Below are 16,776 nucleotides of genomic sequence, written 5' to 3'. Positions count from 1 at the left end.
CCCATGAGCGCCTACTGAGAAAACTGTGGAACCACGGGGTGGAAGGGGACGTGCACAGATGGATCAGAAATTGGCTGGCAGGAAACAGAGGGTAGGAGTAAAGGGTCACTATTCTGACTGGAAAGAGGTCACGAGTGGCGTCCCGCAGGGGTCAGTGCTGGGACCATTGCTGTTTAATATATTTATTAATAACCTGGAAGTAGGGACGAAGTGCGAAGTTATAAAATTCACGGACGACACAAAACTCTCCAGTAGGGTCAGAACTGTTGAGGAATGCAAAGAACTGCAAAGAGACCTGAACAAACTGAGTGAGTGGGCAAAAAGATGGCAAATGAGCTTCAGTGTAGAGAAATGTAAAGTTTTGCACATAGGGAAAGGAAACCCGATGTACAACTACACGATGGGGAGGATGGTACTGGGAGAAGGCAACCTAGAAAAGGACTTGGGGGTTTTGATGGATAAAACATTGAAGCCGGCGGCGCAATGCGCAGCGGCCTCAAAGAAAGCAAACAGAAGGCTGGGCATTATAAAAAAAAGCATCACGACCAGAACGAAGGAAGTAATCCTGCCACTGTATCTGGCGATGGTGCACCCGCAACTGGAGTACTGCGTTCAATACTGGTCGCCGTACCTTAAGAAGGATATGGCGATACTCGAGAGGGTCCAGAGAAGAGCAACAAGGATGATAAAGGGCATGTAAAATCTTCTATATGCTGAAAGGCTAGAGAATCTGGGGCTCTTTTCCCTAGAAAAGCAGAGACTTAGAGGGGACATGATAGAAACTTATAAAATTTTAAAGGGGATAGAGAAGGTGAAGAGGGACAGATTCTTCAGACTAGTGGGGGCAACAAAAACAAGAGGGCATTCAAAAAAACTGAAAGGTGACAGATTCAGAACAAATGCTAGGAAATTCTTCTTCACTCAAAGGGTGGTGGATGCCTGGAATGCGCTTCCAGAGGAGGTGGTAGGGCAAAGTATGCTTTTGGGTTTCAAAAAGGGACTAGATGATTTCCTGAAGGAAAAAGGGATTAAAGGGTATAGTTAGATGGTTATTATACATGATAACAAACGATTAGGGAATAAAATGTTTTTAGGTAGAAGATCACTTACAGGTCAAGGACCTGGGGGGCCCGCCGCGGGAGCGGACTGCTGGGCATGATGGACCCATGGTCTGACTCAGCAGAGGCGATTCTTATGTTCTTATGATATCATTGCTCAGTTTCAGCTTATTGACCCTTGGCGCATTACACATATGGAAGAATGAGAATTCACTTTTTTCTCAGCATCCCATTCCTCCTATTCAAGGATTGATTTTTTTCCTGCTTGGCCATTCCCTGGTTAAATCGATAATACACACTAAAATTAAAGAAATTAGTGTCTCAGATCATGCTGCAGTTCTATTGACATTAGACTCATTAAGATCCACAAAAAACATGGAGGTTTAATTATTCTTGTTGCAAGATAAAAAAAATTTGCAATCATATAATCCAAGCTATCCAGGAATATTTTGAACTCAATACTACCCATGACAGTAATTGGATATCCATATGGGGTGCTTTTATAGCATACATTAGAGGTGTTATTATCTATTATTCAGCTAATCTTAGGAAATGTGCCAAGCTGGAGATTCAATTCTATGAATCTGAATTAAAGAAGTTAGATTTACTCTACCAATCTAATCCCTTAGATCTATAGCTTTTGAGGAAAATCTAGAACCTCCGCTATCAATACAATGCCTGTATGAGTAAAATGGCTGCTTCACAAGTATTTATGTGTTCAGCTAAATATTACACTGAGAATAATAAATGCAGGCACCAGCTTGCGTCTTACCTAAAAGGAAAACCAACAGAAGAAAACAGCCTAATTAGGGACACCCCAGGTATAGTCTCCCAATTTCATAAATATTACACTCAGCTATATACCTCTGAAATCACTGGGGAATATACTTCCATTTCATTTCTTCAGGATCTGATTCACAACACTCTTAACTAGTGATGACAACGCTGCTTTAGAATCTCATTTCACCATTACTGATCTAGGGAAGGCACTTGACAACATGGTGACAACATGGTGAGGCCCCACCTGGAATACTGTGTGCAATTCTGGAGGCCGCATTATCGCAAGGATGTGCTGAGACTGGAGTCGGTGCAAAGAATGGCCACCCGGATGGTCTCGGGACTCAAGGATCTACCATACGAAAAACGGCTTGACAAATTACAGCTATACTCGCTCGAGGAGCGCAGAGAGAGGGGGGACATGATCGAGACGTTCAAGTATCTTACGGGCCGCATCGAGGCGGAGGAAGATATCTTCTTTTTCAAGGGTCCCACGACAACAAGAGGGCATCCGTTAAAAATCAGGGGCGGGAAACTACGAGGTGACACCAGGAAATTCTTTTTCACTGAAAGAGTGGTTGATCGCTGGAATAGTCTTCCACTACAGGTGATTGAGGCCAGCAGCGTGCCTGATTTTAAGGCCAAATGGGATCGGCACATGGGATCTCTTCACAGGGCAAAGGTAGGGGAGGGACATTAAGGTGGGCAGACTAGATGGGCCGTGGGCCCTTATCTGCTGTCTATTTCTATGTTTCTATGTTTCATGGCTCCTAGAAAGGCCCCAGGACCTGATGGCCTAACCACTGAATTCTACCATACCTTCCAGAAATGGCTTTCCCCTCACTTGCTAGAATTGTTTAACTACATGCAAACAACTGGTGACATCCGGGGCTCCTTTACAGAGGCAACTACCATTTTATTGCCAAAACAGAATAAGGATCTTCTAAAAGTCCAGAATTATAGGCCGCTTTCTCTAATTAATATAGATGCTAAATTGTATGCTAAGGTAATTGCTGACAGATTACAAATAATCCTTCCCAAGATAAGTGATCAAGATTAGACTGGATTTATGGTTAACCATTAGAGAATGACATGGTGGTTGTTACCCGCGGCTAGCCACGAGTAGCCGCGGGAAACCCGCCGAAACGGGGAAGAAAAAATAGTGGTCTCTGCGGGGACGTGGGGGGTAACCCTAATGGACTTGTTTCTGCAGTGAGGCATTCAAGGATTGCGCGGTCCCCACCCGCCCAATCGCAGCGTTCGGCCATCTCCCTCCCTCCACCTCACCTTTGATGTAGAGCAGGGCCGGCAAGATGGACAGGCACAAAAAAAAAAAAAAAAAGCCTCCTTCCTTTTCCCCTGCTCTTACCGCCATGCTGCAGCTACTAAAGCCGACAGGAAGTCTTTCCAACGTCAACTCTGACATCGGAGAGGACGTTCTGGGCCAGCCAATCGCTGCCTGGCTGGCCCAGAACGTCCTCTCAGGCTATAAACTGAATGTGTCTAAAACAGAAGTCATGCCACTGAACTGTCTGGGCTGGAGCCTGGATACTAAACAACAGGGCCTATATTGGTCGCCTAACAAACAAATATTTGGGTTTACATTTTGGTTCTACCATTGAAAATACTCTGGATTACAATATTACTCACCTCCTGGACTCAGTTTGTTCCTTAACAAGTAAATGGTCCCCCATGAAATTGTCCTGGTGGGGTAGACTACACATAATTAAAATGACGATTTCTCCGCTGGTGATGTTGCCCTTGTGTCTAAAACCCCAGTCATATAATCAAATTGACAAACTATTAACAAATTTCCTGTGGAATAACAAACCCCTGTGCATTAGCTTGAAAAAAATTAAGAAATAGCAAATAATCTGGGGGAATCAACTTCCCAAATTTCAAGAACTATCACATTGCATTCTTGATGCGCCAAGGGTCCAAGTGGCTCAGTAAGGTGAACAGTATGCCAGTACCTTGCTAGCTGTAATTGGAGCGCCAAATTGTGAAGGACCTTCCTCTTGATACCCTACCGTTTCTGGGGCATCTGATGCAACAAAGGTCAAAGAGATCATTACATCTACCTGCTTAGCAATTCAGCACATGGATAACCTGCTCTCTCCGAAATGGAATGACATCACCTCCATTCTGATATGGGGTAATGCCAGGATCTGTATCCAGAATAAACCTGTTCATAGACCCTCCTGGAGCTGTAATGGCCTATGTCACATTAATCAACTCTATTCAAGCTCTGCATGGTCTCCCTTTCTAGAGCTAGCAGCAAAGTTCAACATTCCTTCCTCTCATTACTTCAAATGGATACAAATCAAATCTGCCATTGCTTCTTATATGAAACGTCCAGCTTTACAAAAACTTTGCGACAAACTCTCTTATCCCAGACATGAATCTGCACACTGGTACAAAATGATGCGTAAACATGACACTTTCTCACTCCAAGGCCTTCACTCAGTATGGGGGCGTGACATTGGCATTGTCCTTGATGATCATACTTGTCCCACATTTGGATTGCTTCACACAAGGTGTTATGTTCCTCTGCCATGACACAATCTATCTTTTTCCTTTTACACAAGGCATTCTGGACTCTTGCAAAATTGGCGATTTCAACTTTCCAATCAATCTTCCAAGGCGGATGATAAATGCTGGCTTTCCATAATTCTGTTGGAACTTTGGATCATATGATATTCCAGTGTCCCACTATCCAACACTTTTGGGCACAAATATGGCATACAATTTGTGATATTCTACATGTTTCTGAGCTCCTCACTCTTGCCATTGTGATATATGGACATTATGGACTCCAAACCTCCTTAATTGAATCTTCAACCTGGCTACTCAAAATTTTAATCACCCGGAGAAACTCATCTTTTCTCTTACACTCAGCTTGGTGGAATTAGATTTGTCTTACTGCCAAGTTTGAACTCTTTGCAGCTGAAAGGAGAGGAACTCTATTAGCAGCCTTTAACTGACCATTGCTCTATCACTCTTTCTGGTACAATATAGTTATATTTTGCATCTATTGGAAAGCTAATTGCCTTTTGTAGCTGAGCAGTCATTTCTTTCTTTATTTTATTTCTCTGATTGTTTTAGTGCTCTAAGTATTTATTTTGCTTTATTTACTTTTCTTATTGAGTTTGGTAATGCACCACCTGTAATCTTGTTCTCCTGATAGAATGTGCGATGTTATTGCATTACTTTTGTGCTTCTTGAACTTCTCTTGTTAATTCTGTTCATTGTTTTATTCAAATACCAATAAACAGTTTGAATTAAAAAAAAAAAAAGATTAATCGTATAAAATTTTGAAATCAGCTACCTAAGTGCTTCAGGAACAAATATGTTTTTAGGTCTCCTAAAAACATTCCTAAATTCCTCATAAGTATTAGTAAGCAAAAGCAGTTTTTCCAAATCTTTACCCCATAATGCTGCTTGATACGAAAAAGGATGTTGTTGATATTTTTTAAGTTTGCATCCTTTAATCGGTGGGGAGACAAAGTTCAAGTGTGAGCAGTGGTTAAAACTACAGCCTCAGCACCCTGAGGTTGTGGATTCAAACCTACGCTGCTCCTTGTGACCCTGGACAAGTCACTTAATCTCCCCATTGCCGCAGGTACATTAGATAGATTGTGAGCCTGCCGGGATAGACAGGGAAAAATGCTTAAATACTGAATAAATTCATGTAAACCGTTCTGAGCTTCCTTGGGAGAACAGTATAGAAAATCGAATAAATAAATAGTCTATTGGTTGAAAAAGAAGAAAGATCAGTTATATATTTAGGAGGTAACCCAAATAAAACCTTAAATCAGAAACAGCCAAACTAAAATTTCACACGCGCCTCCATTGGCAGCCAGTGCAGAAGTCGATAAGAAGGTGTGACGTGATCGAATTTCTGCAGCCCAAAGATCAGCCTGACTGCCACATTTGCACCAATTGCAGTCGCTGCATATTCTTTTGAGAAACTGCCAAATAGGCGATAATATAGTAATTTAGTTGACTTAATACACTTCTCCCTCCATATTCACGGTTTCCATACCTGCAGTTCGATTATTCGCGATTTTTCGCCCGCTGACTCCGCCCACCAAAAAAGTCATCACTCAATTTTTTTTCCATTTACTGTTCTGTACCAGTACCCTGAAATCACTGGTTGCTGGCCTGCCCTGAAATCGCTGGTTGCTGGCCTGCCCTGAAATCGCTGGTTGCTGGCCTGCCCTGAAATCGCTGGTTGCTTGCTTGCCCTGAAATTGCTGGTTATTTGCGGATTCATTAATAAAAATCATGGCGTTTGTTTAAAACTGCGAATAACATATAAAAAAGTTATTTACGGTTTTTTCATATTCGCACATATTGGCAGCCCGCATCCACTGTGAATACGGAGGGAGAAGTGTATAAGGGATTGAACCAAAATTCTAAATGATGAAACATAAAATATGCTCTAATGAACCGAAGCTTCCAAAGAGTAAAAAAAACCCTTTCTAACTAAAGAGTCCACCCGGTCCTTCATAGTCAAACCCTGATCCAGTATTATACCTAGAATCTTAATAGTAGATTGAATAGGATAACTAAGTTTATTGATACACAATGATGTTTTAGTATCAAACAGAAGTGATGAAGCTACAAAAAAATTTATTTTTTTTCTGAATTAAGCTTCAGTCTAAAATCAGTCATCCATTGCTCCATCAAATTTAATACTTCTGTTGCTTTAGGAATGACTTCAGGGAGAGAAGTAGCGAATGGAATAATCGTAAAATCGTCTGCGTAACTAAATACTTTTATCCCCAATTGGAACAATTGTTCACCTAGTGATGACAGTAACATATAGACATTAAAAAGCAATGGGGATAATGGTGACCCCTGCGGGACACCAGATGGATTGCTCCAAGTGCCAGAAAGATCATAATTAAAACGTACTTGATAGGTGCGAGACAAGAAAACCTCAAAACCAATTCAACACCTCTCCTCTGAAGGCATACAGGAGGAGGATGTGATCCAATGTGCAGGCATGCTTTTCATCATCTTGTTGAGCATTCAGGGCACGGAAGGAATGCAGACTAAGTTCAAGTGGGAGGAGTAGCTCAGAGGAGTGCTTGTCTCTGTGGAAGCAGGGAGATGGGACAAACTTGTTTTTGCCTTGAGGGTGAGAGAGAGGCTGAATGTATACCATGAGGATGAAGGACAGTAGAAAACTGAAAATTTGCCACCGGTGGGGTGGGGGACAAACAGAGCTGGGGAAGGGAGGAGAAGAATGTTGAGATGGATACTGTATATGTCTGGGAGCAAGAACTTTGGGGGAAGGCAGAATTAAGATCTTGCTAGAACTTTGGTGAGAGCTGCAGAAGTGAGCGGCAGTATGTTTGCTTTTTCTAGCAAAGCAAAAAGAAACCAACAAGTACTGCAGTAAAAATACAATGCAAAAAAACAAAACAAATCTTCATTCAAGAGAGTTCCTTGCCTGATTTCTTTGCATTTTGCATAATTATTTCCACCCTATTGGTTCTTGCAAAATTTCTATATTGAACATTCTGAACCCCTGAGGAAGAAGTTTTTTTCAAGACATGGTTGGGTCCAGTATGACTTACAAGAACCAACCTTTGGGTGTAATTATTATTATTACTTGATGCTATTATACATTTTTTTAATGATTTTAATTGAATAAATTCCTACACCTTGTACATTTTCTGCTGTTTTTTATAGCAAAAATAAGGAGGGGGTTGCAAATTAGAGAATGACACGGTGAAAAAATTGGTCCCCGTCACCGCCCCGTCCCCGTCTCACCATCCCCGTCACCGCCCCGTCCCCGTCTCACCATCCCCGTCACCGCCCCGTCCCCGTCTCACCATCCTCTTCACCGCCCCGTCACCGCCACTGCCACCCCATTCACCGCCCCGTCACCGCCACTGCAATCCCATTCACTTTTCTTTATTTACGTATAAAGGAAACATTCTTTAAAACTTTAAAACTTAGTTAAATATTAGTTAATAACTATACAAAAACAAAACACGCAGAGAAAAAATTAATTAATATAAATTCCCTGACTTCCCTGCACTGTCCCCCCTTGAAGGTCTGCCCCATCCTGAAAGCCTGATGCCCCCCCCCACCCCCGACGTCTGATACATCCCTCCCCCCGAAGGACCGCCGACTCCCCAACAATATCGGGCCAGGAGGGAGCCCAAATCCTCCTGGCCACGGCGACCCCCTAACCCCACCCCGCACTACATTACGGGCAGGAGGGATCCCAGGCCCTCCTGCCCTCGACGCAAACCCCCCTCCCCCCAACGACCGCCCCCCCCAGCTTAAAATGATGCCTGAAGTTACCTTGGGGGTTCTGAGCACTATTAATTTTAATTTATTACAGCACTCCAGAAATATTTTTCTAATTGTTTTAACTTGGAAAAGCGAACCAGGATTGTCTTAATGAAAGGCTTATGTTCTGCACTGCAGCCCTCCTGCCCTCGACGCAAACCCCCCTCCCCCCCAACGACCGCCCCCCCCAAGAACCTCCGACCGCCCCCCCCAGCCGACCCGCGACCCCCCTGGCGACCCCCACGACCCCCCCACCCCCCTTCCCCGTACCTTTGGTAGTTGGCCGGACAGACGGGAGCCAAAACCGCCTGTCCGGCAGGCAGCCAACGAAGGAATGAGGCCGGATTGGCCCATCCATCCTAAAGCTCCGCCTACTGGTGGGGCCTAAGGCGCGTGGGCCAATCAGAATAGGCCCTGGAGCCTTAGGTCCCACCTGGGGGCGCGGCCTAAGGCACATGGTCGGGTTGGGCCCATGTGCCTCAGGCCGCGCCCCCAGGTGGGACCTAAGGCTCCAGGGCCTATTCTGATTGGCCCACGCGCCTTAGGCCCCACCAGTAGGCGGAGCTTTAGGATGGATGGGCCAATCCGGCCTCATTCCTTCGTTGGCTGCCTGCCGGACAGGCGGGTTTGGCTCCCGTCTGTCCGGCCAACTACCAAAGGTACGGGGAAGGGGGGTGGGGGGGTCGTGGGGGTCGCCAGGGGGGTCGCGGGTCGGCTGGGGGGGGCGGTCGGAGGTTCTTGGGGGGGGCGGTCGTTGGGGGGGAGGGGGGTTTGCGTCGAGGGCAGGAGGGCCTGGGATCCCTCCTGCCCGTAATGTAGTGCGGGGTGGGGTTAGGGGGTCGCCGTGGCCAGGAGGGTTTGGGCTCCCTTCTGGCCCGATATTGTTGGGAAGTCGGCGGTCCTTTGGGGTGGGGGTGCGAGTGGTCCTGCCGGGGGGGGGGATGTATCGGACGTCGGGGAGTCGGCCGGGCAAGAGGGCTTGGGCTCCCTCTTGCTCCGATCGCGGGTGCGGGTGGGAGCGCGTGCGAGCGGTCGTTCGGGGTGGGGGTGCGAGCGGTCCTGCTGGGGGGGTGAATCGGGCGTCGGGCGGTAAATAGCGGTTCCTAGAAAGGGGTACATTGGCCCGCGGGGACAAACCTGTTCACCGTTTCCGCGGTCGGTGAATGGCCTTGTCCCCGTCACCGCAGCGACTGCTAGTTTTCTTCCCCGTTTTCGGCGGTGACCCGCGGCTTAAATGCGGTGGCCGCGGGTAAACCGTCACCGTGTCATTCTCTATTGCAAATCACTGAGGGACCTGTTCCACTATAGCCAGGTCCCCTGCAAACAGCCATAGAATCAATGAAAAGACAGAACTGTTGTGCAGAGTCTGAACTCTTTCATTAATACCTGGGGACCATGGGTCACTTTTAGCAGACAATGGAAAAGGTGCCACTACTCAGTACCCCCTCCAAAAGAGCCCTGGAGAGAAGGAACTGGGAAGGCTGGAGTCTGAGTAGGGAAAGGGCAGGAGAGGATTTCAGGCCTTAAGTGGTGTAATTCTTCTCAAAACACTACAGATAAACTGAACAGAACTAACTTATGTGCAGAATTCCCCCAGGATTAAATTATAATTATAAGAATTGCATGTAAGGAATTGATGAAGTCCTTAAGTTCTGAGTTCTATTGGAGCATTGCCATAAATCATTTTGCCATAATGTTTTGCTGTTGAAGAATGAACTATTTTGTCATCATTTTGGGAATTGAGAAATATTGTACAAGCTGAAATTGATGATGTCAATGCTATGTTACAAAAATAGAATGCTGAGCTCAGGTTGCCTTAGCAAGCATGTTCTCATCTGTTGTGTCTCATATTTCTTATGATCTGTTTTAGGGAAGAATGAGTTCCAGACAAACAAATTGTATGTGAACCTAACAACTTTTTATTTTTTTTAATTGCTTTTATTTAGAAGCTGACAAAATATACCAAAAATTTTCATTTGCATGCTCAAAGGTCTCTTATGAGAAGTACCTGTGCATGTTCATTTTAATGTAACAGCTGTTAGAACATGTGACCTGAAACTACCAGTAAATATGGATCTGTAACAAAGTAGTTCTTGCTCTGTATGCATTGTGAACGGTAACTTACCAAACCCTGCCCAGGAATAATGACAATTGCACAAATATTTTCCAATCAGTTATTTTTTTATTAGCTTTATCAAGAGCATAGTTCATTAGCCATTTGTGCAAGAAGATATAAAACCAGGCATGTCAATGTACATTTCTCCTGGCAAATATGATCTCAAAAAACCACTCCTACGGGGAGCCTTCTTACACCTGGAGGATACCACCTGAGGGGATTTCACGACCGTTCCTGGCCTCCTGCAGCAGCAGTTTGGATTTGTTTTTTCCTTGCTGGCAGGCAGTTACTGAGACGGACCCCCTGACGTCATCGGGTCCATCTCCAACACCTTAAAACCAACACCGCCGCCGCAGCTGGATTGGGAGCCTTCTTACACCTGGAGGATATCACCTGAGGGGATTTCACGACCGTTCAGGGCCTCCTGCAGCAGTGGTTTGGATTTGGTTTTTCCTTGCTAGCAGGCAGTTACTGAGACGGACCCCCTGACATCACCGGGTCCGTCTCCAACACCTTAAAACCAACACCGCCACCGCGGTTGCGGCCGCAGGGTGTGGCCTAAGGGGCGTGCCCTAAGGGGCACGCCAGGCCCCTTGGGAGCCCCTTGGAGCCACGAGGAGTCCGGGAGCTGGAAGCTGGTTGGTAATATAGTCTTCATATAATTCTTACATGATTGTTTAGAATATGGGGAAAAGAAAGATAAAACCTAAAAGTTCTACACCGGTGGTATCGGGTCCAATAGATAGACATTTACTATTATTCTCTGACAATCCACCAGTGGTACCACCAAATGTAGATTCCTCCTTGTCAGGAGCCTCAATAAGTCCTCTCAATCGTACTCCTCCCCTTCATCCGGTACCCAGTGATAGTGGGAATATAATACCCACTATAACCGAAGCTCAACTGGTTTCATCTACCCATTTAAGTAAATTAGTATACGCTGAAATACCTAAACCATTGACATTTACTGGTGGAGTGGAAGAAAACACACGAACAGAGGAAACACAGGATATTACCTTAAAAGACTTATGGTTAGGTATATCCAGAGTTGAAGGGTTTCTCAGGACAACGATGGAACAAATGGGAGACTATTCTCAGTTAGTTTCTTCTAAATTAGAAAATGTGGATGCTAACATAGGTTGTTTGGATAAACGACTAAATGTGGTGGAAAACCAGTGTAATAATTTACAAGCTGTCTCGGTATCAGCTGTTAAAGATTCTACAGTAATACATTCTAAAATTGAATCTATAGAGAACATGAATAGAGTGAAAAATCTACGCTTGGTCAATTTTCCAGTAACTCATTTATTGTCACCTGAGATTTTATTAAGGAAATTTTTTAAAGAAGTACTGGGAATGACCAATGCTGAGAATTTTCCAATAAATAATTATTATTATATTCCTTTAAAAAAACTTGAATCTGCCCAGGAGGTGGACCATCTGACCACAATAGAGATAAATTTGACTGAATTCTTAGAAGATACACAGGATGTGATTCAGACTAGGTCCACCCTGGTAATAACATGCATGAGCGAGATGGATAAAATGATGATAATGAGACTTTACTTTAAATACAGGTTAATGAAATTTTGTGGGGATTTGGTTAGGATTTTTCCGGATGTATCCAGAACCACACAGTTGAGGAGGAAAGAATTTTTGAAATTGAAGAATAGAGTGTTGGCACTGGATGCATCCTTTTACCTGAAATTTCCCTGTAAAATGTCTGATTAAGCTACAAGATATTGAATATTGTTTTTGGGATCCTATACAGCTACAACAATTTTTGATTGCAAGAGAAAAGAAATAGAAATGAGATTTGTTTCACAGTGCTGAGAAACATGAGGAGAATTAATATAAATAGTATCCCAGTTTAAGGAATGATTCAGGGTCCATTATATGAACCAATAATTATTTTCCTTTGTATTTCTTGAACTTTATTTTGTTAAAATAGTAAGATATGCTCCCCATTAATATGGGCTTGAAAGGAGCTTTGTATGTATGATTTGATTATGTGTAGATCTAATGTGATTTCCTTTTTCTTTTGAAATTATTGGATATTGTAATGTATTCAAAATTACAAGGTTCACTCATATACTTTTACAATACCTAGTATGACATCACACCTATCAGCCAACAGAGAGGCCGTCCTTAAGTATGAACAAAGAAAATTCATTTTAACATAGTTAACCAGCTCAAAGAAAAGTTTTACAAATCATATTTTTGTTTACATCAATTTCTGAATGTGCAACACATTATAACATACCCAAAGACCCCCCTTACTGAGAATTTCCTAATATGGGCTTAAAGGAGCCCTGAAACAGCCTCCTGGAATGTCACAGTGTAAAAAGATTTGCTTAGCTTAAAGGTCAGAGAGGTCAAACTACAGATGTGGTACTTCTCAGGATTTCTTTAGGTTTAAAATATATAAAATATGTTTTCAAAACCAATTCTCATGTTTGAGCATACATAATCACTCATGGGATCCCATCATACATACACAAGCAACACTCATATCTCATTTATATCTCATAATTCTTTAAAATATATAAAAAAAAGATTATTCTCTACCCAGCATTGAAATGCCAGGATTATCTGTTAATACTTAAGCCATGAGGTTTCTCTTATTCCCCCTAGGCATGGCAGTCCACACAAAGAACACTAGAAACCCAGGCCTTTTTTTTAAGCGCGAAAACTTCAGTATGTTTTACATCAAATAGAGACACAAAGAAAGACAGAAAACCAAAATGGAGTCATTAATACAAGATGGAGTTCTTAATACCTCTATACCTCTACCTGGTTTCCTCCATGATCTGGCTTAATCCTGCAAAATACATAAAGATAATATTATTATGCTTTTCCTTAATATTAATTTGTAGTGTTTTTCTGGACTTGGCTGCAATCCATATTCAGATTTTTATTTTTGTATATATGCACCAACTTTTCATGTTTCTATTGAACGTGGCCTTAACTTTCACATATGCTTCTAACCAGATTTACCCAGAACCACATGAAAAGCAGGCGTTATATGTAGAAAAAATCTACAACATACTCCACCAACATGTCTTGCACACTATCTATTCCATTGCAGCATTATAGTGCCCCCTACCAGCCAGCCAGTGCCACTACTCAATTGGCAATATAATAAGTTTATTCTTGGGCTAAAATATTTAAATAGCTTTTTTTTTTTCTTATAGTGCTTAACAAATTCCATCTTTAATTTCTACCAAATCAGCGAAACTGTATTTAGTGTCAAATGTGACTATCAAATAGTTAAACTGTATATGTGAACATTACTAGTTCTTATCGTTTTTTTTCTCTAGAAATTTAAAAGCCTCCTGGTTCAGGAGCTAAGTAAAGTGTTTCCAGAAGACATGGCAAAGTATAGAGCTATCAGAGATGAAGACCACTCTTCATAATCCATTGCTCAGCAAAACGGACATTCAAGTGATTCATCTGTAAAAATTGGATTTTGTGGACCTGCAAGATATAAATCAATGTGGATAATAACTGTATCAGAAGTGGCTTTCCAGTTTTCTGATTATATTATTGCCATTCTTCCATAATACAGAAATAGTCTGCCTCTACTCTCCCAGATCTATGGAATGTGTGATCTGTGAATGCAACCAAATCTTTTCGTGTTATTTATGTTTTTTTGTGTTTTTTTTACTAATGCTGAATATTTTGTCATGAAAATGATAGCTATTTCATGAAGATATTGTACTGATTTGTGTTGTTTAAATTAGTATGCAATAAACATTTCTGATCTTCATACCTTGACTCGGTGATAGTTATCTGCACTAGGGGATCTAGGTTTTGTTATGGGATCAGGACTTTAGTTTCTGAGCTTTCCAGGGCTGTGGATACTGTAAAAGCAGCATTTGCATATGCCAGCAGTAGATGGAGGCAATGGAAGTCCCTCCCTTTTGTTTAAAGATCTATGTTATATTTGAGGGAAAATTGAAGCCTGAGATCTTTAATGGCTTAGGCCCAGATTCACTAAAGATAGCTACTCAATCGCTGTTGGCCGATTTTCAGGCCAATTTTCAAACATCGATTGATTCACTATCAAGTGAATTGGGGTATGCAAACTCAGTGAGCGATTGAGTTAGTGCAGAGCCCTGACAGTAGCGACAGAAGAAGCAGCCTCTTGTCACTGTTGTCAGGGCTTCTTTTTTTTAAATGGGACAGATGTTCTGCGCAACTTAAACGTGCACTATCTATCCCATTAAAAAAGCCTTCCCCAAGCACTAGTACCCCAGATCCACCATCTCCCACCTGAACCCCCAAAATGGCAGGAAAATGCCCACTCCCTCCTGCCACCTGATGCTCCCCTCACCACACTAAAAAATATGGCCCACTCCTTCCTGCCATTGGCGTTCCCCCCACCGTGCTGAAAAATATGGCAGGAAGGATGCTCCCTACCTCCCACCAATCACCCACCCCATGCCGAACACCCCCCTGTGCCAAAATGGCAGGAGGGATGCCCACTCCCCTCCTGCCACAGCAATGCCCACTCCCTTCATACCTTTGTTGTTGGGAGCAGGAGGAACCACAAATAACTCCAGCTCCTCCGCCAGCCAGTTATGCCACTGGGCCTTAGGCTTCACCCCAGTGTATAATGTGATACACGGGGAGGGGCCTAAGGCCCTGATTGGCTCAGACGCCTCAGGCCTCTCCCAAGGGAGGATCATGATGTGTCTGAGCCAATCAGGGCCTTAGGCCCCTCCCCATGCATCACATGATGCACTGGGGTGGGGCCTAAGGCCCAGTGGCATAACAGGCTGGGCGGAGGAGCAGGAGGTGTTTGCAGTTCCTCGTGCTCCCAACAACAAAGGTATGAAGGAAGTGGGCATTGCAGTGGCAGGAGGGTGTGAGCATACTTCCTGCCATTTTGGCACGGGGAAGGTGTTCGACGGGGGTTGGCGGGTGAGGAGAGGGGCTGATGGTAAGAGGGGAGTGGGCATCCCTCCTGCCATATTTTTCAGCATGGTGGGGGGAGCGCTGATGGCAGGAAGGAGTGAGCATCCCTCCTGTCATTTGTGGGTCGCCAGGGGGGCACACATTTGGGGGGAGCCGTTTTATTGACAGGTCTGCCTGGGATTTTTTTTCTATGGGGCAGATATTTTGCGTGTATAATACACACAAAATATCTGTGCCATGGAAATAAAATGAAAAACAAACCAGGCAGACCTGTCAAAAAACCTACAGACCTGTCGGTAACTGTTGCAAAATAACCAAACAAATATTAGTGAATCAATCGCTTGACTATTTTGCATGGGGTTTTACAAAGTTGCATGACTGGATCGGAAAATGGGTGATCGAGGGGAAAAACACGCAGTGGGCCGTTTGTGAATCAGATCGGTTAGCAGCGATCGTTTAGCGATGATCGCTGACTTTAGTGAATTGGGTCCTTAATTAAGCAAATTGGGAGCTGACATAAAGCAGAGGGGGCACCCAATGAATTGTAAATAAAAGCTTATTTTGCTATAGCCTAAAATGGGCCAGATGCATTTCTTTTTTTTTTTTTTAGTTCAATTTGTTTATTGAATAATAAGAATAACAGAAATAATGAACATCATGAAATAACAGTACACGAAGAACTTAAAGTCTCAAACATCAATTATAATGACTTTCATTCATCAATTAAACTTTAAAAATTTAGGGCTCCTTTACTAAGTTGCGCTAGCGTTTTTAGCACCGCTACACACCAAAAAATAATGCCAGCTCAATGGTGGCGTTAGCATCTAGCGTGTGGGGAAATTTATCACGCTCAGCTTAGTAAAAGGAGCCCTAAGTCTTAGCAAGTTACTGCAATGGGGTTAAAACATGTGGGGTTCATAATTTTAAAAAAAACATCAAAACAGTGTCCTAAATGGCTACTTGGACGATCAAAAAGCCTGATCGTCCAAGTACCCATAACCAAAGCTGGTTTTAGACGTATCTAAAACCAGCTTAGGCCTTTCCCCTGCCACTAAACACACAGAGAGAAAAGAGGTGTGTATAGAGGAGGGGAAAGGGCGGGCGGTGGGCGGGAGGTGGGCCGACCTACACCTAGGCGTGCAGCAGGTATAACCAAAACCTTAGGCAGGTTGCCTAGTCGGCACTTATACCTTTTTGACTTAGACGAAGTCAAAACAGGTCTAAGTGCCGAAAAAGGGGCCGCTGAGCTAATGGCCACTGGTGCGATCAGTTCAGCGGCCCGGCAACCTACCCACCCACCGCAACCATCGCGGCAGGAGAGATTCCTCATCTCCCCTACCGTGATGCGATCACCCCTCTACCTGAACTACCGCGACCCGTGGCAGGAGAGATGCCCAATCTCTCCTGCTGCGGGTTGTGGCAGTTCGGGTAGAGGAGTGATTGCATCGCGGCAGGGGATATGACCAATCTCTCCTGCTGCGATACATCACCCCCATCCCCCCGCCGATTATGTTCGGGGCAGGAAGGAGCCCAAGCCCTCCTGCCCCGTGGGCCCCCCCCAATTACAGTCAGGCCAGGAGGGAGCCCAAGTCC

At 43.9% G+C, this 16,776-nt stretch overlaps 1 protein-coding gene across 1 annotated transcript in view; it reads left to right on the top strand.

Annotated features, from left to right (window-relative positions):
• The window catches only part of MED10 (mediator complex subunit 10), a 149,621-nt gene extending 135,581 nt beyond the window's left edge, over positions 1–14,040 (top strand). The window contains exon 4 of the mRNA XM_033929781.1: positions 13,584–14,040. Coding sequence (XP_033785672.1) covers positions 13,584–13,679 — 96 coding nt within the window. The 3' untranslated portion in view covers positions 13,680–14,040. The remainder of the gene's footprint in view (positions 1–13,583) is intronic.
• The last annotated feature ends 2,736 nt before the right edge of the window (positions 14,041–16,776 follow it).

This window comes from Geotrypetes seraphini, chromosome 2 (assembly GCF_902459505.1).
Source record: "Geotrypetes seraphini chromosome 2, aGeoSer1.1, whole genome shotgun sequence".
In the NCBI taxonomy this organism is placed as follows: Eukaryota; Metazoa; Chordata; class Amphibia; order Gymnophiona; family Dermophiidae; genus Geotrypetes; species Geotrypetes seraphini.
The sequence above is the reverse complement of the archived record's forward strand: the minus strand, read 5'-3'. Positions and strand labels throughout refer to the sequence as shown.